This window comes from Python bivittatus, unplaced genomic scaffold (genome assembly GCF_059951505.1).
Source record: "Python bivittatus isolate LINGU-HERP-01145 unplaced genomic scaffold, Pbiv_v1 ctg000850_np1212, whole genome shotgun sequence".
Taxonomy (NCBI): Eukaryota; Metazoa; Chordata; class Lepidosauria; order Squamata; family Pythonidae; genus Python; species Python bivittatus.
In genome coordinates this window covers 28,399,436-28,424,620 of record NW_028277112.1, presented here as the reverse complement: position 1 = coordinate 28,424,620, position 25,185 = coordinate 28,399,436, and the positions used below count along the sequence as shown (strand labels likewise).

General features: G+C 34.3%; 1 protein-coding gene across 1 annotated transcript in view; it reads left to right on the top strand.

Annotated features, from left to right (window-relative positions):
• FBN2 (fibrillin 2) overlaps positions 1 to 25,185 on the top strand; it is a 152,697-nt gene that overhangs the window by 41,272 nt on the left and 86,240 nt on the right. Inside the window, exons 8-18 of the mRNA XM_025177307.2 lie at positions 5,625 to 5,750; positions 6,953 to 7,105; positions 8,095 to 8,328; positions 10,629 to 10,766; positions 17,473 to 17,592; positions 18,976 to 19,101; positions 19,500 to 19,622; positions 20,486 to 20,608; positions 21,135 to 21,287; positions 22,943 to 22,996; positions 23,317 to 23,442. Coding sequence (XP_025033075.1) covers positions 5,625 to 5,750; positions 6,953 to 7,105; positions 8,095 to 8,328; positions 10,629 to 10,766; positions 17,473 to 17,592; positions 18,976 to 19,101; positions 19,500 to 19,622; positions 20,486 to 20,608; positions 21,135 to 21,287; positions 22,943 to 22,996; positions 23,317 to 23,442 — 1,476 coding nt within the window. The remainder of the gene's footprint in view (positions 1 to 5,624; positions 5,751 to 6,952; positions 7,106 to 8,094; positions 8,329 to 10,628; positions 10,767 to 17,472; positions 17,593 to 18,975; positions 19,102 to 19,499; positions 19,623 to 20,485; positions 20,609 to 21,134; positions 21,288 to 22,942; positions 22,997 to 23,316; positions 23,443 to 25,185) is intronic.

Genomic DNA, 25,185 nt, shown 5'->3' with positions numbered 1-25,185 from the left:
AAAAATCACAACATCTGCTAGGGGCCACTCCCATGTAGCCAACGGATTTACTGCTTAATACACCACATATTTTAAGTGAACACTGCAACGTTTGAAAGAGAGAAGTGTAGAGTTTGCAAATAAACTGTGTCTAGTAAGACATGTTTGTCTGAAGTGTCTTCAAACATACCTTCTACATATTTATAATTCAAATTTTGTTTTAATGTATTAATGGATAATACAAAATTGAAATAAACAAATATGGTTCTTGCTTGATTGCTCACAGCTGACTTCTTGTCAGCAGAATTAACTAAACAAACAGAACCTTATGAATCTGCCTTAATGTAAGATCTGTATTAGACGTTCTTCTATTTATCCTACCATTAAGAAGGCTAAATTTATGGGAATATGAAACAAGTTTCTTTTTTGTGGTTTCACTCCCCTTGCATACTTTATTTTATAATGTACATTTAACACTTTTAAATGGTGTTAAATGTACGAACACTATTTTTTTAAGCATTTTTCCTTATTCTTAATTTTGCTGTATAGTTGTTTAAGTTATTTAATTTATTGTTTTTATAGTAATTTTATTACAGATTACAGTTTACAACAATAAAAGCTAATACAAAATTTAAAAAAGAAAAAAATAGAAGGTCTTTCTATTTTTCCAATTTATTGTTTTAAAGTTTAAAGTTCTGAAGTGTATTTAGTACCATGTTTGTTTTGAGCATTGGTAGCTCAAAAATACTGGCAATTAAACAAATATCCTTACTGAAGTCTACTTCACATTCTAACATAGTGTCGAACTGCATACAATGTTTCCCATTTTTAATGGAAGAAAATAATAGAAAAATATATATTATCTTAAGAAGAATAAGGTTTGGGGTAGAGGAAAGGACTCCAGTACTATTTTACTACAGTGTAATGTGATTGTCATGGAGTCAGTTCATAGATTTGATATTATCAGGATTGTATGTACTTCCTGTGGAAAGAAATAGAAGCTGTTTGTACTGCACAGAATCCAGAAACTTAAATATTTTTTCTTAGCCTTGTTTCCAAATCCTACAGCTGTGTGGTGTTTACTTTCCTTTCATCAGCCAGCACAGAAGCAACAATGCATATATGACAGTGGATTGTTTAAATTCATAGGGCTGACTACAATTTTCAAAGACAGGGAAACGTAATTTGGATAGGAGGATCAAAATTTGGAGTGGGATATCCACTATTTTACTAATAAAACTTTTGCTTCTCGCATGAACTTCATATGCATGGTTATTTTTACAAGCCTACACAGTACCAAAGTACTATATCTACTGTAATGGGATGTAAAGTAGGATAATACTTTAATAAAGTATTATCCTATGTGCAGGATGTACAAAGTGAGATATTCTTTAGTATTATTGCTTTAGAAATGATACTACTAATATTGCTTTCCTGCTAACTGAAAGATTAGAATTGTGGCTATGATCATATTTTCAAGTATGATAGTCCTCTGCCTTCCTGTAGACTGAGTATTGGGGTGGGGGTAAGAGAAATGTTAGCAGTATGCTATTCCTACTTGGCCTCAAGTAATTGTGAAACTGGTTCATTTTTTTAAATGCATACTTTCACCATAGTCAATTACCAGATTTTTTGTGCTCAAAATGAACATAATTGAAGCCATACAAATCTGGCTACCTGCTCTATCACCTGAAGTGATCTCTGAGAGATACGTTCTGGATCTTATAAAAAAATATGGATGTGCTTTCATCTGATGCGATAATTTAAAGTACTATGAACTGTCCTGCCAATGTGGACACAGGGATGAGATGCTGTGTATACTGTACTGCTGAGTGCAACAAATATATGTTTATGATACTGAGTGTAAGAAAAAGATAAGGGTGATTAGAAAGTTATACTCCTGTACAAACCTCTTAAGTACTTAATTAGCTTGATCACAAACATGAAGTTCCACTCATCAGATAATGTATGTGAAATTGACATATGCTTATTTATTTATTTATTTATTTATTTATTTATTTATTTTGTATGGTATCCAGTACAAGCCCCCTAATCTAGATTTCCAGAAAATTCTACATGTGTATCAACTTTATCTTTGTGTAGAGAATGGTATTAAAAATGGCTCTCCCACAATACATTTGATAACCACAGGAACATGTAACAATGATGTCCTTACCTCGTGCTAAACAAAAGCATTCTTCCTAACATTGGATAATTCCTTCTGAATAATAACCTACACTTTCCAAAGTGTGTGGTTCTTTATTAGAATGATATAGCTAACACAGTGTGACATGAAACTAATAACTGTCCTGATAGACTTTCTTAGGAAAATTTCAGTGTTTAAAATGCTATTTTAAAAAATATATTTTAAACCCTATTTTAAAATGCTATTAGGAAACATTATCCATATGAGATCCATAGATAAACCTTCTTCCTCTCTCTTTAGACAGATTTTCACTAAATTGCCTTGTCTTTTCTACATTTACTCTTTAATATATATCTCTGAGATTTCTGCAGCCGAAAAATCTTTTAAAACATAGGGGGTCAAAAATATAAATAATTTGAAGGCATTATTTTCAAGAAAGCTATGGGATATATACAAATATTTTATTACAGTAGAAAAAAATAAATAGAAATTTGATTGATTACATATCCTCCCTGAAAGTTTAGAGTGGTTTACAATTTAAAATAAACAACAGAGTTGTAACTTTTACATAAAAACAGTACATCATCATAAAAATTAATTATTAAGTGTACCATTCCAATAATGACCTTCTGTTCTCTTCTTTTTTCTTTTCTCTGTACTTCCTGTCACCATATTTCCTGAAGACTCTTAGCAGTTTATAATCTAAAATAAAACAAAATTGATGTAGCAATTACATAAAAACAATCTATTACAAACATTACTTATAATTACTAAGCAACTTGTTCCAACAATGATCTTAACAGTTATTTATATATTTATTAGATTTAATTTAAATTATGAACAAAGACTAAAAGGAAAGCAATAGTATTATATAAGCCAATAAAACATGACAAATTAACACATTACTAGAACAGATGTTAGTGGCAACTGGCAATCTTCTATTCAAGGCATAAATTTTCTCAGACCAGCTTCAGTATAATTTAGGCCTATTGTGTTCTAAAAGAAATCACACTTGACCAGGATTCGGCAACTTTCATAGAAATTGCAATAGATTAATTTTCTGATAAAAAGTATCTTGGGAAATCTACAGAGGGTGAGAAGCATTGACTCCTGCTCCCCAAATTTCCCATGGGGGAACCTTTAATTTTCCTATGTAGAACATGTGAACTGGACAAGTAGGTTCTATCTGAAGCAGATGGTCCTACAGGTACCTTACCACCAAAGCATAATTAGCCCTTAGCTGCACTTAGATCAGCACTTAGATCATCCCTATCTTTGTATAACCACTTGGAGATCCTCAGTGTAGAATGAATGCATTATAAAAGAAAAGAAAATACTAATCTAAATGTTGGTCTTTCCTTCTGATCTATTAGAAAGAACACTTACAGTTGTGTGAAAAAGAAAGTACACCCTGTTTGAGTTCTGTGGTTTTACGTATCAGGACATAATAAAAATCATCTGGTCCTTAGCAATTCTCAGAAGTAGGTAAATACAGCCTCGATGAACAACATACGACATATTACACCATGTCGTCATTTATTTTACAAAAAGAAAGCCAAAATGGAGAAGCCATGTGTGAAAAACTAAATGAACCCTTACTGCTTCCATAGGTATGAAGAGGCTAAGTAGCAGCCAGGTGCTGTTAATCAAATGCCCTTGATCAATTGATCATCAGCAAGTGTGACTACCTCTAAAAAAGCTGAAGTTTGCTGGTCTTGAGCATTGAGGTGTGTGTTAACACAATGCCAAAGAGTAAAGACGTCAACAATGATCTAAGAGAAGCAATTGTTGCTGCCCATCAATCTGGGAAGGGTTATAAGGCCATTTCCAAACAATTTAAAGTCCATCATTCTACAGTGAGGAAGATTATTCACAAGTGGAAAACATTCAAGACAGTTGCCAATCTTCCCAGGAGTGGACGTCCCATCAAATTCACCCCAAGGTCAGACCGTGCAATGCTCAGAGAAATTGCAAAAAATCCAAGAGTTACATCTCAGATTCTATAGGCCTCAGTTAGCACATTAAATGTTAAAGTTCATGACAGTACAATTAGAAAAAGACTGAACAAGTGTGGTTTGTTTGGAAGGGTTGCCAGGAGAAAGCTTCTTCTCTCTAAAAAGAACATGGCAGCACGGCTTAGGTTTGCAAAGTTGCATCTGAACAAATCACAAGACTTCTGGAACACTGACTGTCCTTTGGACAGACAACACCCAAGTGGAGATGTTTGGCCATAATGCACAGCGCCATGTTTGGTGAAAACCAAACACAGCATATCAACACAGACATCTCATACCAACTGTCAAGCACGGTAGTGGAGGGGTGATGATTTGGGCTTGTTTTCCAGCCACAGGACCTGGGCACCTTGCAGTCATTGAGTCAACCATGAACTCCTCTGTATACCAAAGTATTCTAGAATCAAATGTGAGGCCATCTGTCCGACAGCTAAAGCTTGGCCGACACTGGGTCATGCAACAGGACAATGATCCCAAGCACACCAGCAAATCTACAACAGAATGGCTGAAAAAGAAAAGAATCAAGGTGTTGCAATGGCCCAATCAAAGTCCAGACCTCAACCTGATTGAAATGCTGTGGCAGAACCTCAAGAGAGCTGTGCATAAATAAATGCCTGCAAACCTCAATGAACTGAAGCAATGTTGTAAAGAAGAGTGGCCCAAAATTCCTCCACAATGATGTGAGAGACTGATAGTCATACAGAAAATGATTACTTCAAGTTATTGCTGCTAAAGGTGGTTCTACAAGCTATTGAATCATAAGGCGTACTTAATTTTTCACACATGGCTTCTCCATTTTGGCTTTCTTTTTGTAAAATAAATAATGACATGGTGTAATAGGTCATGTGTTGTTGTTCATCTGAGGTTGAATTTACCAATTTTTGAGAACTGCTAAGGACCAGATGATTTTTATTATGCCCTGATATGTAAAACCATAGAACTCAAAGAGGGTGTACTTTCTTTTTCACACGACTATATATTTTCACATTGTAATAGTATTGCAGTTAGGCCTTCCCCCCCGCCATGCTTCTAGAGATCTTTTGTATCAGTGTAGATTTTTATCATAGATAAGATGCATTTTTTGTAAATTAGATTTACAATATCCTTTTTCACATTAAAGTGTCTGACCTCCGCCCCACAGTTTAGCTTTATCTTGTATAAATTTTCTATAGCGTAATGAAATTTGGTTTCAGTTGCAGACAACAAATTGCATAGGATTTCCTATACTCTATAAAGTATGCTCCATTACTTGCTAACTTTTTAAATATGCTTGCTAATATTATTTCTGTAAATCTGATATAGAAGTGCAGTAAATTTCAATATTTGTGGATATATACCAAATAATCAGAATTCGAGCTTGCACAGATAGAGCCTACGATAGTACCATAAGTGATATCATATATAATAACATATTAAACCTATCTTAAAAATGATTTCATTTTGTGGAGAAGCATATAAATATATTCTTCATTTGTTTCTATCTCTAGATATTAATGAATGCAGCCTCATTCCAAGAATATGTGATGCTGGTGAATGTTCCAACACTGTGGGAAGTTATATTTGTCTTTGTCCACGTGGCTTTGTGACATCCACAGATGGCTCTCGTTGCATTGGTAAGCTACCATTCCAAAAAGTAGCAATTTTTACCCTTCTTTCTACAGATCTTTCATTAAAGTTACTAGTCTCTGGATTAACTTTCTAATCTTTGCCTATTCTGCAACTAAGGTTACTTTTCCTGATGTGTCCATATGTAATGTAGTTGTGATCCATAAGCATTGACTAGAATACAGAACTTACAGGTATTGCTTTACAGTTTTACAGACATTTTCTCTTTTAACACTTTAGAAATTTATTGTTTACAAATTATTTGGAGCCTCCTATAAAATAACATATTTTATATATAATGTATTGATTGAGATTCTACAGAATTTTCAAAATGAAAGTCATTGGTTTTCACTAAACCTCATATTAATTTTTGATTAATATTTTGACATTTGTTTTGGAATGGTGAAATAATAACAGCTTATGTATTTGTTCATACAAAGCTAGAGAAAAATTTGCTTAATTTGAAATCTGTCAAAAAGATTGATTAACTCCAGAAAACAAGATCTTCTGATATCAGATGGTATGCAGTGTGGCATTCCCAATTATTTTTGCCTTATAAAAAAGGAAACATTATGGTTTTATACACTTGTCTTTTTTCCCCACCTTTCTTTATAAGAGATAATTCTGTACTCTTCTGACCCTGTATCAGAAAACTACTTCAGCAGTAGGTATGCCAGGTCTCAGTTAGTAGCTCCAGTATAACTTGGTGGACTTTTTGGTACAGAAGGCAAAAATTCAGAGAATGTAATCAAGTGTCCATGATAACAGACAGTATGGGGGCTAAAGAGAAGAAGAAATCCAAGTCTTCTCTTTTGAAAGGGTGGTTCTTTTCTATGTCATTCAGAGTCACTTTGCTGAAAGTGGGCAGCCATATAAGTGCTATAGTTATAAGTTCTGTAACTAAGTAAATAAATCATTTCTTCCTTCCACTGTTAGTTGCAGAGAAGAAGGAAAAGTCTTAAGCAGTGACTAAGTGTGGCAAAAGCAAGTTGCTTGATTCGTGGGACAGATGTAAATCTCTACCCATGCTTTGTCTTTTCTTTTTGGTCTGTGGCCTTCCCATGCATTCTTAGCTATGTTCACAGTAGTGGCAGTCACAAGGTGCAGAGTAAAGTATTGCCTGTTTCACTGATTATATTTGTATTTATAATGGTTAAAGAAAAGTTTTTACTAAGTGCTCCATGAGTGATTTTTTAAAATTAATATACAGATCAAAGAGCAGGCACTTGTTTCTCCAGTCTGCTGAATGGTCGCTGTGCACAAGAGCTTCTGGGCAGGTTTACCAAGATGCAGTGCTGCTGTGAATCTGGGCGGTGTTGGGCTCTTGGATCCATCCCCGAAATGTGTCCTGTTAGAGGCTCTGGTAAATTTCTGAGCTTGTTAAAATTGTTGGAATATTGTTAAACTCATTTTAACGTCAATCCTGAAACAATGAAAAAGTTTTGTTTAGTTTAAGTATTTATCCATTTATACCCCACTACCTCTGGTTTGAGCCAGTTTTTCCTATTATTATTAGAAACATTTCTTCAAATCAAATTTATTTGGAGGAATGATTATTCATCTGGATTTAATGAAACAGCTTTCATTTCATTACATTGTTAAACTGACTGAGTAGATGACAAATTTTTATGTCTTCATTCAGTGGGAGCTTTGGAGGATGAGGTTACATACAGAAACAAAACATAATCAGCAAGAAAATTTTGTTATTTTTATGAACTGCTTGTTTGCATTAGAAAAATAATAATTTCCTACATTCTACTGTATATGTATGAGTTGTTCTATACAGAAGTCCCTCTTTTCCCTTAAAATGATTGAATTACAACTTCAACATCTTCAGCTAGTAACCCATTGACTTGCTGAGTAGGACAATAGCATTTGTAGTGGCTGAATGGAGAATATCAATTTGGGAAACAATGCAGAATTATTCTTTGTTCTAATGTTGCCTCTCTTATCTGCATTCCTTTATGCTCGGGCTCTGATTGCTTCCCTTGGTTGTTCCATTTACTTTGATTAGAAGAATATTTTGCTTATCGAAAGCCTACAATCATTTCTTGAGAAATGTTGTCTTAGAATATGATTATCTTGGAGGTGACTTAAATTTTATCTAACACTTAAATGTTCACAATTATTGCCAATATTTATCATTTAACTAACTGGAACTAAATTTTGAACTAATAACGTTTATAGTAATTTTATACCAGTTGATCTACTCAATAGTCACTCATTTTTATATATGAAGAGTAGTAAATCTTATAGTGAAATGCTGTTTTTCAAATCAATGCACTGATGTCTGTTTGCATCTTTTGGGAAAATATGTGATTATAAGTTTCTGTGTTGTTTTAATTTTTATAGATGAATATCGTGGACTTTGCATAGATGGCATTCCTGTTATAGGTGGTTCCAGGCCTGGGGGCACAGGAGGAAATGGCTTCATTCCAGGTGGAAATGGAAATGGGTTTGGTCCAGGAGGAACAGGATTCATCCCTATTCCTGGTGGAAATGGCTTTTCACCAAGTGTGCATGGAACTGGAATAGGGACTGGTGGCCAAGGTCCCACAGGAAATGGCCCCATCATTACGGGACTGAGTAAGTTGCTTGATTGCATAATTATAGAACTGAAGGCTTGTCCGGTAAACATTTTTATACATCCTTTCCTACTTAATGCTTAAAACTAGTAGGGTTTATTTCTATGTCTGCTTTATATTTTTCTCAGTGAAACATTGCAGACAATATAAACTTGATTTTTCTCAGTTCTGCCCATTGTTTCCCAAGTTGTTTTACATTACCAGCACACTCCAATTGCTTTTATGCACTTATGAGCCATTCAGTATGATATCCATCTTGCAGACTGAACATGCAGTATTTTATATTTATGCTTGATCAAATTATTTGTATTCTCCTTACATTTTTAAGCCTATACCCACATCCAGTGACTAATTAAATTTATGTAAAATTTCTAATTCATTTTGTACATACATACATACATATCATTTCTATCCATTTAATTTCTGATTAAAATATTAATTGACCTACATTTGGCCTTTCCATGTTTTCATGCACTATGGGATCTCTTTCCATTTTCTTCCCCGACAGAGAACAGAACCTGGCTGTGATATCCATAGTATCTAGCTGCTTTCATCAGAATGATGAAAGAAGTATCTCAGTGAAAACTGTACCTCTTTTGGGCATCTGGGCAACATCATAACACATGTAGAACAGGGATAGCACTTGCATTGCGATGTTGTGATGCTGCTTTCATCGGTCTGACTGCTCCCTTGTCCCCCACTGGTGGAAGCCACCGGAACCTGATTTCCGTTTCCAAAACTCTAGGCTTTTTCACTGTGATACAACCAAGTTTGTATTCCAACACAGTTTCATATAGACTTCTGGTATGAGCTATGAGATTTTCACTTCTTGTATATGTAAGGAATGAAAAGCTATGAATCTCAGTGTTATGTGAGAGAGATTGCAGTTCTACTAAAATTAAGGGAAGAAACCAAGCAAAAACTGAACTACAGGAAAGAGGAAAATAAGTCCCCATAATTTATTGTTAGCTATCTAACATCTTAGGAGAAGGAGGGATATGAATAATTGTACAGATAAATAATAGTTATTAGCATCCAAGACACTAAAGTTAGGCTTTTTTCTGTCAAGATTATGAGTTCTTTTTTGCTGGCTGGCACAGAGGCAGGAAGGTGATGTCTATAATAGGACTTGCTATTAGATTTGGTAATGATGGCAGCAGCTCCCTGTTGACCTTCTCAACTGGTCCTTTCTGTCATTACTGAAGAAAGAGGAAGAAGTGGAAACATTGAAACAATATAAACTGAATTGAGCAGGAATTATTCTGGTTTTTTCCCCTTATCTTTTAAATCCAACCAGCAATACTCGGGTAATCAATAAAGATTAATTATTTTTAACAAAATAACTTGAGGATTCATTTTGAAGCTTGATTTAAGCATACTTTAAAATAAATAATTAAATAAATAGTTAAGTATAAAAATAAAGTATAGTATAACATTATATCAATGCACCATGTTCTGTCCACTTGAATGCTGGAGATTAACATGAGTGGACAGTACATTATTCTAACAACTTAGATTAGAGCATGGAAATATTCCATAACTTAAGTCAAATTGTATTATTTATTTCCTATAAAACATTAAATGTGATGTGGCACATAGCTTCTCTTAGTGCTAATTTAATATTGCCATTTATAGGTAAAGTTCTTAAGTTAGATATAGGCTGTATGATTTTACACATATATTCCATCTTAAATGTAACATTTTTAATATATAAAAGTAGGCTTTTTAAATATGAAATACAGTGTTGACTAATCCATATTTCTGCCATGTACATTGTCTAAAACTTCTTTAAAAAGCATGTAAATCTTTGTACAATTTAAATAAGAGAATATATGTGCTGAAGCTCTTTGCTGCTAGAGCTTTCTTAAAGTTTTCAGTAAGAATCTGAAGAGGTTCAGTACTATAATATAACTGCATATTGAATGACAGAACTACGACGCTTATAGACAAAAAATATTGTTTTTCCTCCTGTGTCAATTGAAAATTTCACCTATTCCTATTTCCATCAGAAAGAACTCCTGAAATAAGTAACAAGCCCTTATCCTGGCTGAGCTACCTGAAATCCTTATTGCCTGGTCAAGTCTAATTTGAAATGTTTCCAGAATCTTCCTACATTCCATTCTAAGACAGATTCCACCACCTTGACTGTCAAAAAGTGCTGGTGACTTGAGATTACCTTAACTTCACCTAATAATACAATATTTTTTATTTAATGTTAAAATAAAGGTCCTCTTTTAAAAAAAAAAAAAAACTTTAGAGGTAGCAGTCCAAACTTCTAATAGTACCCACATTTTTCCATAGCAATACTCAATCAGACAATAGATATCTGTAAGCATCATCCAAATTTATGCTTAAATGGGCGCTGCATCCCAACTATTTCCAGTTACCGGTGCGAATGCAATATGGGATATAAGCAGGATGCAAATGGAGACTGTACTGGTGAGTGCAACTTCCAAATTCACCCTTTTTTCCTTACTATATCCTTCTCTAAAATATTACTCTTTTAGAAATGGGTTTCTAATTCTAGTACATTCTTGCAAGATCAGGTGTCTGCTATAGCTTTCTTTACAATGAAATGTAGATTGATATGACTGATATGTTTTAAATGAACTGATAACATGAAAATGATTTTTATTTGTACTTATCACACTGACTTAAAGCTTATAATTGAAGGAAATGTTTTCTGTTGGAGAGGGTGTCTGTGTGGGTTTTTGTTTTTTTTTTTACAAAATTTATACGTTAGTAACATAATTGCTAGGTAAAAAGTAATTAGAATACAAAGATTAAAGAATTTCTTCTCCATCCTTCTGCCTCTCAAGACTTTTTGGAGAAAAGAAAAATAACAGGAAAGTCTTTGCAATACCTGGGTAATCAGATGATTAAACAAATTTATATAGGAAGTATATACTGAACTATTAGAATACACTCCGAAGCAACTCCTAATGGTTCAGTGACTACCTCCATATTTCGAACTGTGTATTTATGAATTGATCCATAAAGCTCTTTATTGGAATATTGGTTTTGAATTAACTGGCTTGTTTGGAGAAAACAGAATAAAGTGTTTTGTAATCAATTCCCATGTAAGTTAGAACATTAAAGAGAATACCTGGGATGTTCAGAGAGTAGGAAAGTGTTCATAGAACACTGTACAATAATAGATAGTTGGAGTAGTATGTTGGGCAAATTACAAAGATGTCAAAGGACAATATGATTTCATACAACTCTTGCTGGGTAGTCCTTTACTAAAAAGACAGGGAAGATTTGATTTTATTTCTTTTTCACCACTATATTAACTGTTAATTTTATATTGGTTGATCTGAATAGAAAGAAGAGATTCTTTCTGTCAAATTCTGTCAAAGTACTATACATACATTGAGACTTGCTTATTAAATATAAATATATTTGTATGGAACATAAAGCAAATATTTATAAAACTTATTAAAGCAGGTGTTCTGTCTTTCATCTCTAAAGAAATATTAGTAAATTGGAGATGATTAATGTTTGTACACACACACACATATGCATAGCTATCTTATTCCTTTTTTGAATAAGCAGAATTATACAGTGTCAATGATAATAATAATAATAATAATAATAATAATAATAATAATAATAATAATAATAAGCCAAAGAAATAAGATAGGAGGTAAGAAAAGGAAATATAGTTCAGTCTAGTTTCTACCATTACCATTTGTTCATACCTTTCTGTACTTTTTTATCTTTGCTTCTCCCATGTCCATGCTTTGCTTTATTTTCTTTAATCTTCTCACATCTCTCTTTTGAGGATTTTTATAATTTTATCAAACCACAACTTCTTTGGTCTTCTTTCTCTGCTCCATTCACATTCATCTGTAAATGTTAAAAATCAGGGGATATTCTTGTCTTATTCCTTGCAGTGTTAAGCAGAATTCCATTCTTGTGCATCCTTTACTTCCATCATATACCATTCGTACTTCATTGAGCACAAATGTTCAATTCCATATTCACACAATTTCATAAGTCATATGCTTTCTTTATATCATAAAACTTAAACTTTCATTCATACCTTTGTCAGTGACCTTCTGAAGAGCAAAAATCTGGTCATACCCCTTGCCCAATATCAGGTCTCACTGCAATTCTTAAATTTTGCTCTATTACTACCATTTCAGTCCAGATTCTGCCAGGCACCTTCCCAGGTACCTTTAAGACCACACAACTGCAGTTTTTGCATTCATTGTTGCTACCTTTCTCTTTAATTCATTCAAAGTAATTTCATCGAATTCCTTCTTAAGGATGCTCATTGTTTAGCTCTTTTTATCCACCTGCAGAACAAATTTTCTTTCCATAAAAATCACTTTGCATTTTCTCTGCTACTTTAATCTTAACTGTTTCTTGTTCTCTTTGATTTTATTCTCACATTTTTCATGCAATTGCCTTTTTTCTTTATACATTATATAGTATCTTTCTCATCTTTCTTCATTTTTCTTCCTCATTTTTCTGCAGTAATCATTATCTTATATGCATTTTTCATCCACATCCTGATCCTTCACCATTCCACCAAGCATCATTTTTCATACTTCCTAGTAGTACAATTCCACATACTTCTGTAGCACCCTGCAAAATAATGCTTTTTACTTAGATACAAGTAATGTTTATATCTTTTTCCTTACATGTTTATTTCCTTTCCTTACTTTCCTTTAATTCTGTTGGGGAATTAACCTGTTTTCTAATACTCTTCTCTTCCTGCAGTCATTTTACTTTTACTTTAGGATTTTTTTTTCACTTTTTTATTTGTATATCCATTTCCCCCAGAGTTCATTCTTGACACTTCTAAAAAAACAGTCTGTCCCACATTCAGAACCTCTCCTCATCTTTGTATACTACATTAGTTTCAGCCTTTAATATACAGTAATGAACAATAAAATAACCATGCTTTTACATTTCTTTGCCATCTGAATGTATATATTAGGTTTAACCCACATATTCAAACAGACCTTTTTCTGAGCAGATACTAATCAACTAGTATTCTTATTCATTTTCTGAATGGCCATCACTTTTGCTGTACTCTCTTCACTGCCACCTATCATGGCTTTCACATAAGCTTTTAGTAAGACAGAGAAGGCATAGACTAAGTTACCAGACTTAGACATACCTGTATATGTACAGTACAGGTAGTCCTCGACTTAGTATTCCCACATCAAGCCAAGTATTTTATTTTTGTATGAAAAATGAATAATATGGTTACAGTATTAATTAGGATAGTGCTATAACTGTTAGTTTTGATTTTGACATGCATACTGTATGTCTACTAAAGTGAACAAATGTCCCTAACATCAGATTCTATTGAGTACAGGTAGTCCCCAGGTTAAGAACACCCGGTTTACGGATGACCCATAGTTAAGACCTATATGAGACTACTGGGTGAGCTCATCCTTCGCCATGGGATGAGGTATCTTCAGTATGCTGATGATACTCAATTGTACATCTCCGCTCTGGCAACTTAAGTGATGCTGTGGGTGTCCTATCTCAGTGTCTGGAGGGTGTGGGGATCTGGATGGGGAACAACAGGCTTCAATTGAACCCTAGCAAGACTGAGTGGCTCTGGGTTTTGAGCCCTTCTGGTTCTGGGATTTTACCATCTTTGGTACTGGATGGGGTTGCTGCCCCAAAGAGACCCTGTGCACAATCTGGGGGTCCTCCTGGACTCACGACTCCTGCTTGAGAGCAGGTGGCAGTTGTGGCTAGGAGGGCCTTTGCACAACTTCGTATTGTGCACCGGTTTCACCCATTCCTAGATCAGAGGGACCTACTCATGGTCACTCATGCCCTGGTCACCTCCAGGTTAGACTACTGCAATGCGCTCTACATGGGGCTGCCCTTGAAGAGTTTCTGGAAACTTCAGCTGGTGCAAAATGCAGTGGTGCAAGCAGTTATGTGTGTTTCTAGTAGAACACATGTTATACCTATGCTTCGCAAGCTGCATTGGTTACCAGTTTGTTTCCGGGTCCAATTCAAGGTGCTGGTGTTGACTTTTAAAACTCTTCATGGCACGGGACTGAGCTATCTGAGGGACTGCCTCTCCCCAATTCATCTGCCCATCCTACCAGATCCAGCAGAGAGGGCATGTTACGGGTTCCATTGCCTAGGGAGCTACATTTGGCAGGCCCCAGGCAGCAGGTCTTTTCTGCTGTGGCCCCTGCACTGTGGAATCTTCTCTCCCTTGAGGTAAGTTTGGCCTCATCATCGTTGAGCTTCCGGAGGTCCCTTAAGACTTGGTTATGCCAGCAGGCCTGGGAACCCCAGGGGATGGGAGAATTAGTGAGGTGGCTCCCTTATTTTTAAGATCCTTTTATTCTCTGTTTTATTTTGCTTTTTATGTTTTTAATGTATTCACTGATTGTTTTTGGCTTTGTTGTACACCACCCAGAGTCGCCTGTGGTGAGATGGGCAGCTATATAAATTAGTTTAATAAATAAATAAATAAGAACAGAGCCTATTGTAGCAGCAAAATTTGAGTTACTTACACAATGAGTTGAGTTAAATACACAATGGTTCAAGTTAACGACACAATACTACTTATACAATATTATACAATAACCCTGGCTTACAAATTTGACTTAAGGACAGATCTTGTGGACAGAACTCCTTCTTAAACTAGGGACTACCTGTATACTATTAGAAGGATAAAAAAAGCATTAGGGGCTTGACGAATAACCTTTTGCGTGTACAGGATTTTTGAAGTCTGTTTTACATACATGAAGAGATTACCAAAACAGTTATAAGTACCACCACAACAAAACTTCATAGAATCAGGTTTGCTATCACAGTTATTTGGACGCGTGTGTTCCCATGTGGACTTTAAATCTGATTCCAGACACTGAGAAATCTTCCATAGGAGTAATAGGAGATTTGGGAATTATGCTTGCTGTATGGAACAGTGTTGTTTTAGTACTCTGTGCTATCATTATCTGAGGATCCATAAACTATCTGTCCAGTACAGAAAAGAGTTGGCTTGAGACAGAAAGATGAAAAGTGAAAGTATAAAAAAGATACAGAAAAGGGAACAAAGGGAATATGTGGTAGATTAAACTGAAAGACTGAAGTGGTCAGATATTTTCATACTGAACTAAATCATTAACTGGAAAAAATATGTAGGAATAGGCTGCAAGCATAGATGTTTAGTTGGGAGTTTCAAGAGTATCTTGGATATATTCTCAGGCCATACTAGAACTTTCTCTGGGCAGTAACATACACTAATAGAAATTCAAAAGAGATTTGGGAAAAGGAGTTGCAAGCAAGCTTTCTCCTTTTAGTAAACTGAGGGTAATTAGTCTTTTAAGAGAATAGAATTTATACCAAAATAAAATTCCATAAAGTTAATATGTGAGTCTGCAGGAGAATTAATGTATGAGTCTGCACTTAGTGATGTATAATTAATGTTACAAATTTTCTTTATTATCAGGCAGTGAATAGCAGGTGTTTTCCTGGCTAGTTTAAAAGATCCATTACTGTGCTATATTTAAGGCCTAGGAATTTCTTATTTCCATTTCAGGGGAGAGTAGACACTAGTGATAGCAATCAAACATTATTGCTGTTTACTTAAAATGAAAGTGTTCAAGATAATAGAATGATCATTCTTCTCTAGAAGTGAAATTTTGAAGTGGTTAAGACTCCTTAATTTGTTTCACATCTGCAGTGAAATTAGGATTATCAGATTATGCTGCAAAAATCTGGATGACCATGAGATGGCACCAAGAAGTGTATCACTCTTTGCTACTAATGTTGATCAGATTTTTGCACTCTAGATCCGGTAGCCCAAATAAAATCATCCTTGGGAATTTTGACCATTGCTTAATTGAGGGCTGAGCTTTTATCCTACATCTCCAACACCACTGTGGCAAATTGACAAGGAGTTTTAACTTGTTGGCTAGTTTGAAATCAACAATGAAGGATAAGCTTTTTAATTTTACAACCTATAGAATTCAGCAACGGAAGTGTTATTTAATTTTATAACCTGCAGACTCCTCTCATTTCAAGTAGGTATCTATACTTGTCATGATCTTGGTCTGACCAGGAATGCTTATCATTTTGTTGTTTGAATATCTGTGCCTTAAACAAAAGCTTATACTGTATATGTTATTATATGTTCAAGCTTTTAATGCATTTCATTCAAAAACAAAAGTATAAATGGATATTCATTTAAACCAATGTTCGTGAAAAGCATAGGATTGGATAACAAATACATATATCAGCCCTTTCTGGGCTGATGCAGGCATTTGATATTTTGGGAAGATGCTTTGGGTTCTCTCACAGATGTGTGCACCTTTTTGGACTAGGCACACATACTGATTTTTTCTAGACATACTTTGTTTAAAAATGGGCACCCTGCCAAACAAAGCTTTGGGCTAGTCACTTGTAACCTTTACTTTCAAAGAATATCTATGAAGCCATTATTTTTTGTTCCACAGTGCTTCTTGGCAAAAGTACTGTTGGGAAAAAAATAATGCTGGATGCTCTAATAATTGCAATTTGCTCTGCAGAATGTCAGTTGCTTTAAAAAAAATGAAGCAGCTTAATTTTTTAAGTCAGGCAGAGCAGAAATTTGGCAAGAACATAAGGAAGTGTCTGCAGGGACGGTGCTGCCCATAATTACTTAAGCAATAGCTTTTCTGCAGAATAAGGACCTATGACTAGGGAATACTTTAATGTTACCTGACTTCTGTGATATTGTATTTTGGTTTGTTTGTTAGTCATATTTTATTAAAAACAGCCAAAATATTTAAATCTCTATAACAAGATCACTAGAATCAACAACAGAAAAAAAAATGAGAATGTACTCAACCTTAATAATTAGTGGTGTGTAAAGTTCTATATTTGTTTGTTTCCTTTTTGAAGATTTTATTTGTATGGAATGAAATACTATTTTCTATTTTTGAAAAAGTGAATGGATAGTTTATATTAAACATATTTTAGTTTGACAATTATGATTCAAGAAAACATTTTTAAAATGGTACATTGAATGAAGTAAGCTAATTGTATTTATTTATATTTCAAATTTGTCACCGCCCATCTCACTGCAGAGTGAGTATGTTTATGAAATGTATTTTGTGAAAAAGACGATGTACAAATTATGAAATCTGATTGTACTGTTTTCTGATGCCAATAGATGTTGATGAGTGCATATCAAATCCATGCTCTAATGGAGACTGTGTGAACACACCTGGCTCTTATTATTGCAAATGCCATACAGGTTTCCAAAGAACACCTACTAAGCAGGCTTGCATTGGTATGGAAATGTTATTTGTACATCTGTACATTCTATGTATGCTTATATTTGACCTGAGTCTGATCCTTCTTCAATTCTAAAAACAAGATTATTTTGTCAATGGTTTAATGTTTGCAGGTATCTAATTAAATTTATGGTATAGTGAAGCAAAATTTGACAAACTGGGTGTACCATGCTTAACTCCAGTGATCTACACACATGTATCTCATTTTGAGAATGAACAATGAAAAATTAAAGCAACATTCCACATGCACAGAACATATTGCAGTTCCAGTAAAACAGTTACTGGTTCTGTTAACAAGATTTCAGTGATCCTTTTTTCCAACCACATTTTACATTGTTTGCAAGTTAATACTTACCAGAAAAGGACCAAAAAAGTTTGAAGAAGCTTTTAGGCCTATTTTGATCCTGATGATAGGATCATAATTATAGCCCACAGGCCTACTGATTCCCAGCATATATTGGACTCTCTCTGCAAGGTTGTTTCTTAGTTAATAGCAGGCGATAAAGAGTATTCTGCTGGCTGGGAGAGCTCAGATTTCAGTATGACGTTCAAAGATGAAAAGTTGTAACCTTCTTGCTGCCTTGAGTGCTCCATTTAGATAATAATAAATAAATAAGTTGTATTTCTGTACATCCAGCTTCTTTTCAGCATGCCATGATTAACTCTGGAAGTTTTCAATTAATATAATTTCTCATGGCTCTGCACAACAAGCATATGGTCACTGGAACTATATGTTGTTTTAAATCTGGTCATCTGTTTTATTCCAAAAGTTATAGCCAGAGGGGGAATTCATATTAAGCAAGCAGAAGAATACCACACATGTTCAAAATAGTCCTCAAACTACTGTTTCCACTGGGGGAAAATGGTTTGGGAAAAAATGTAGCAATCCAAATTAGGGCCTCAGTAGTGGGCATTGATTAAAGAGTCCTGATTTGAATTGTGTCATGTGCAGCTACACATTATTTTTATGAAGGCAACTGATACTTGGAGTATGGCATCTTGGTCCTTGGCCAGGGTCATAGCTTAGTTTTAATTAATTTTATCGCTATTAGAAAAAGATACTTGGGCTCCTTCTTAATCTGCCAGGAACTTTTGTTCAGTTAAAATTTGTGGTTTTAAAGATGACATCAGGAGTAAATTTATTTGAAAAGTTGAAGGGATTTTAAAAAATGTGTTTTTTGTATTAGATACCCATTTTATGCTTTGCCTATATCCATTTTCTTTCTTGCTGCTCCACCTTTGACCTCTGTAAGTCCCACTTCTGGCTCTTGAGTCAGAAAATCATTGGGTACCCATGATTCATAGAAGAAGGTAGTCATAAAACTCTAGCAAAGAAAATAATAGCTGGTTATTGAAATGTTTACTTTTGTTTTTCTCAGATATTGATGAGTGTATTCAGAATGGTGTCCTTTGTAAGAATGGTCGTTGTGTGAACACTGATGGAAGTTTCCAATGCATTTGCAATGCTGGCTTTGAACTGACAACTGATGGGAAAAACTGTGTTGGTATGCATTTCTTATTTTATTTTATTTTATTTTATTTTATTTTATTTTATTTTTTAAGTAAGTTTTGAATTAATTGTTTTGTTTTAGTTATAATTGCTCACATTTACTACTAATGGGAGATGCAACTGTCCTGATTAAAGCTTGCAACTTGCACTGCTAAAGATGCACTCCAAGCATTAAGAAATTCTATTGGATACTGTTAGCTTTTGGGGTGGGGGGTAATGGGGATTGGCACAAGGAAGAAAATTAGTAAAAACTGCCTACCTCTTTTTGTCCTAAATCAAGAGCTTCCATTAGATCAGAATCCTATCTCCTAACAGAAAAAAAAAATCTTTTAGGATTTAAAAAAGGATTTCAGATTTTATTTCAGTTGTAATCTGTAATGCATTATTTTCCAGATCATGATGAATGTACAACTACCAACATGTGTTTGAATGGAATGTGTATTAATGAGGATGGCAGTTTCAAGTGCATCTGTAAACCTGGGTTTGTCCTGGCTCCTAATGGACGTTACTGTACTGGTACATATATTACACCTATCTTGATGAGACCAGTATTTGTATTAAAAAAAAGTTCTATACATAGAACACCAAAAACAACAATAATTAAATTAAATTTATATGCCACCCAACTCCCAGTGAATCTTATTATTGTTATGTGTTTCTGAATTTGAAAGTGTAATGGAAATATTTATTATTTATTGCATGCATATGCTACCTTTTTGTTGCTAAAATGTTTAATAAAATTGCAGAATTGAAACCAGACACATCACTGTAGCTACACATAATGTTAAACCAGATTGTTTTCAATAATAGTTGTTGAACGACCATGGGGAATTAGTTATACATAACACTAATTTATAGCATAAGAATACTTCACAGTTCTTAGACAATCTTTTTGTGGACTGTCTGGAATTGCACCAATCCCCAGGACCCCACTGATAAAATTCAGTAGAAAATCAATGGTACTTTTTTTTTTTTCTTTTGGGCTAGGGAACAAAATGCACTCATTAAGATTTTGGATAAGTTTAATCATTTAAAATAGCAGAAGGAAAAAGAAGCCGAGAAACTTCAAGTAAAATAAAGAAAAAGGGCTCCATTTACTTCTAATTCATGATATTATGGACCTTCTCTTGGCTGCAGAAAATAGTTTTTTAAAAAAGTGGTCCCAAGTGCTCAACCACATTAGGGTGTAAGTTATATGATAGTTTGAGGATGTAGCATAGCGAACTGTTTTAAAAACGGTAGGAAAAATCTATTGACTAATAAAAGCCACATTATCTGTTCATCAAGCAATCCTACATACCTCAGTAGGATTCTTGATTTTTTTAAGCAATATGAGCATTGGTGTTCACATGAGTACAATTTTCTTTTTTTCTTAATAGATATTGATGAATGCCAGACTCCAGGTATTTGCATGAATGGCCACTGCATTAATACAGAAGGATCGTTTCGCTGTGACTGTCCACCTGGACTAGCTGTTGGAGTTGATGGTCGTGTTTGTGTAGGTAAGTATTTTTTCCACTTTAAGAAAACATTTTAGGTCTAGCCTACAGCCTTTGGATTTACTAGTGGTTTCCTATTCAAGTGCTAATTGGGTCCAATCCTTCTTAACCTGTTTTCACATTAGCCAAGATCAGCTAAGTATTATCACCTGTTACAACAAATATTTCTTAGATTATACATACATACATACATACATATATAAAGCAAAACATGGATTCTTTCATACCTGAAATAGCATGTTTTCCTCCAGGAAATTAACTGATAAACTTTAGTATGATACAAAGGAAATAACTTGTAACATAGGTAGAATGCCCATTTAGAAACAGTCCTTAAATGTAATTACATAAATCACAGCTGGATGTTAATAATTGATTGGTATGGAATTTTACAAAAATTAAGTCTTAAATTCCATATGAATCCATAAATATAAGTTGTAAAAAATTGGATTCATTTTTTAAAATGAGAATACTTATTTATATCATTTTGGAGTAAGACATTTTATGTACTTCTTTGTCCATCTTCTCTTAGATACTCATATGCGAAGCACATGTTATGGTGGAATCAAAAAGGGGATATGTATACGCCCTTTTCCTGGAGCAGTGACAAAATCTGAATGTTGCTGTGCCAATTTAGACTATGGCTTTGGAGAGCCATGCCACCCATGTCCTGCCAAGAATTCAGGTAATGGGGTATCATTCTGGATTTCATACCTGATACAAATACAGGCAGTCCCTGGGTTAAGAATGAGTTCTGTTCCTAAGTCTGTCTTTAACTCAAATTTGTATGTAAGTCAGAACTTGTACTTATGAATGGGCTTCCTATTACTAAAAATGGCAGAGGGTACTCTCCTTCCTCGAGCTGACGAAGCGCTGAAGCCATACAATGTTTTCATGAACTGCTGAAAACAGGCTGTATATTAAAAATGTGTGGCTTCAGCAGTTCATGAAAACATTGTGCGGCTTCAGTGATTTATTGGGTCAAGGAAGGAGAACACTGTCCCCCATTTTTAGTAATAGGCAGCCCATTCGTAAGTATGAATTGTCCGTAACTTGGACTTTCTTAACCTGGGGACTGCCTGTAATAAATTATAATCAAATGACAGATTATAAATCTGTATTTTTATAAGATCTTATATAAGATCTTATAAATCTGTATTTTTAAAAGCAGTTTTTATTGTGAAGAATCTACTGCCTTTTTTGTTAGCAATGCAAACAAAGAGAGGAAAAGGCTTCTTTCTTTGTCTCCCAAAATATTATATTATGTGTCTTGGACATTTGTTTTCTGCTGGGCTTTCAATGCTGTTTCAAATCAGTTTCATGTCAAAGTATATCTCTTTGTTTTTTAGTGGGAGTTTAGTACTTATGTATGTTTTTCTGTAGGAAACATTATTTGGCTTTAAACCACTAGTAACATACATCCCTGTCTCCCTTTAAGGTTCATATTGCTTAGTGCATTACACACTGCTTATATACAAAGAACACACTTTGCATAAAAAGTTCAGAATGGGTTGAATTCAGTTTTAGTAAAAACTAGAGCACTGTACAGTTCACACTGAAGGATAGCACAAAATAAGAATGTGGAAAGCAAAGTGCATGTACAAAAGACATTCATAATAAATTAATCCAAATATTAAATGAAGTTGAATTGAATTGGATTCAGATGTTAAGCTGGATTCTGTTCCAAAAAGCTTATTTACTCATATTCTATAACAGTCTCATGCAAACAGCTGTGTATGTGTTTATGGTAGAACAATTGCTCTGATTCTGGTTAAGTATTTTGGTTAGAAAACATTTTGGAGATTAACAGTAACGGCTGTTAATTTTTTAAATATAAAAATAGAGGATATTGAATATTAAACCAATACTTTCAGATTTGTTTTTAAGGCAATAATACTTGCATTCCATAAAATTATATTTTACCAACTTTGCCAATGGTAAAATTATTAGTTGAGTTACTACTCTGCTGCAATGTAGTGTAATTGTCCAGGGATTTTGGAGCGTGTGGAGGTGGGGTAGTATGTAGTACACAATAATATTGCAGAGTTGAGAAGATATTATTCTGCACTGTAAATGAAGATATAATCTGTTGATAGTAAGTAATGTAAGTAATATGTGTAATGAGTATATACAGTAAAATTATGTTGTTATTTTAAGAAGTCTTTTTGAAGTTGTTTTATTTACAGATGAATGAGATTATTTTGTGTTGAAATGTGTGTGAACAAAAGCAGAACTTTCAAGGAATTTAACTCCATTCAGCAAAATGTTTTAAAATATTAAAAGCTAATATAATTGCTCTACTTATGTTGTGCTTCACCATTTTTATTTTCTCATGAGAAGCTGAGTTCCATGGCCTTTGTAGTGGAGGAGTAGGAATTACTGTGGATGGAAGAGGTAATGTTCCATAATAATATGCACATGCAGAAAATACTTTAAGTACTCTTGTGCAGGTAAACTGTTATAATGACTACAGACTTTTCTTTAGAACTACATATTATTGATTTCATTCTAATATATTGTTATATGTTGAATATTTTGATGCTGCTATTTTTAAATAACAATGTATATGTCCCTAGATTTTTAACTAAGATGATTCATCTATTGATGCTTATATTAAATATAAATCAATGCTGACTTTATATACAATATAACATTGGGTTTTTAATAAAAGGTGCTGCAGAAATATACTCTGACCAATTATATTATGATTGCAGATATAAATGAATGTGCTTTAGATCCTGATATTTGCTCTAATGGGATTTGTGAAAACCTACGTGGCAGCTATCGTTGTAACTGTAACAGTGGCTATGAATCAGATGTTTCAGGACAAAATTGTGTTGGTATGTTATATGAACAGTATACATTTTGAGACTTAAGATTTTGAATACACAGAAAGAATATTGGCCTTTACTATGACATCACTTACTATCAATAAATTATTGCCTATATATCATATAACAATTATCAACAATTATTAACTGTATATATTTTATTAAATCATATAATAACTATCTTCCAACATTATGGGGAATCATTTCCCTTGTGTAATTCCTTTTAGCTATTCGGTTAAACATTGCCATCTTGTGAGAAGTAGGAAGTGTGCCTTCTCTGCCATACTGGAAAAGCATCCACCCACTGGAAAACACCCACCCCAGAGATAAAGATGGCGTTCTCTCTCCTGGAGTTTCAAAAAGTCCTTAAGGCTTTAGTCCCAATCCTGGGGTCAGTGTGTTAGGGCCATTGTGAAGGGGCCATCATGCTCTGTTTTAATGGTTGTTTTTAGTCTGGTCTGTTTTGTTTTGTCTATATTTTTGATTGTTTTAAGTTAGTATTACATTTTGTAAGCTGCCCAGAGTTTGCTGTAGTGGCAGCTATACTAAATTTAATGAAATAAATACAAATTTTAATTTAAAAATACAACTTTTTTTCCATGGAAATAATCACAAGCTCATAAAACACTGTTATGTATAAAACTAAAAATGTAAATATTTGAAGGTGATTTACACATTTTATGTTCCCTTTTTTAAGTTTTACATTCTAATTGATGGATATTTTGAGAAAATATTTTGGAGTATGATACATATAAAGCTATACTTATTTTATGTGTAGACATTTTGTTGTTCAGTCGTTAAGTCGTGTCCGACTCTTCGTGACCCCATGAACCATATTGCGCCAGGCCTTCCTGTCCTTCACTGTCTCCCTGAGTTTGCTCAGTTTCAGTCTCATTGTTCAGTGATGCTATCTAACCATCTGATCCTCTGCCGTCCTCTTCTCCTTTTGCCTTCAATCTTTCCCTTTTTTCACATTATTATGAATTATGTTGCTACTTTGGCTATTTATTGGACTTTTGCATATACAATACTGTGCAAAAGTTTTAGGCAGGTGTGAAAAAATGCTGTAAAGCAAGAATGCTTTCAAAAATATATATTGTAATTGTTTATGTTTATCAATTTGCAAAATGCAAAGTGAGCAAACAGAAGAGAAATCCAAATCAAATCAATATTTGGTGTGACCACCCTTTGCCTTCAAAACAGCATCAATTCTTCTAGGTACACTTGCACAGAGTTTTTGAAGGAACTCGGCAGGTAGGTTGTTCCAGACATCTTGGAGAACTAACCACAGATCTCCTGTGGATGTAGGCTGCCTCAAATACTTCTGTCTCTTCATGTAATCCCAGACAGACTCGATGATGTTGAGATCAGGGCTCTGTGAGGGCCAAACCATCACCTGCAGGACTCCTTGTTCTTCTTTATGCTGAAGATAGTTCTTAATGACATTGGCTGTATGTTTGGGGTGGTTGTCCTACTGCAGAATAAATTTGGGGCCAATCACACACCTCCCTGATGGTATGGCATGATGGATAAGTACCTGCCCATATTTCTCAGCATTGAGGACACCATTGATCCTGAGCAAATCTGCAATTCCATTTGCAGAAATGCAGCCCCAAACTTGCAAGGAACCTCCACCATGCTTCACTGTTGCCTGCAGACACTCATTATTGTACCACTGTCCAGCCCTTCAGCAAACAAACTGCCTCCTGCTACAGCCAAATATTGCAAATTTTGACTCATCAGTCCAGAGCA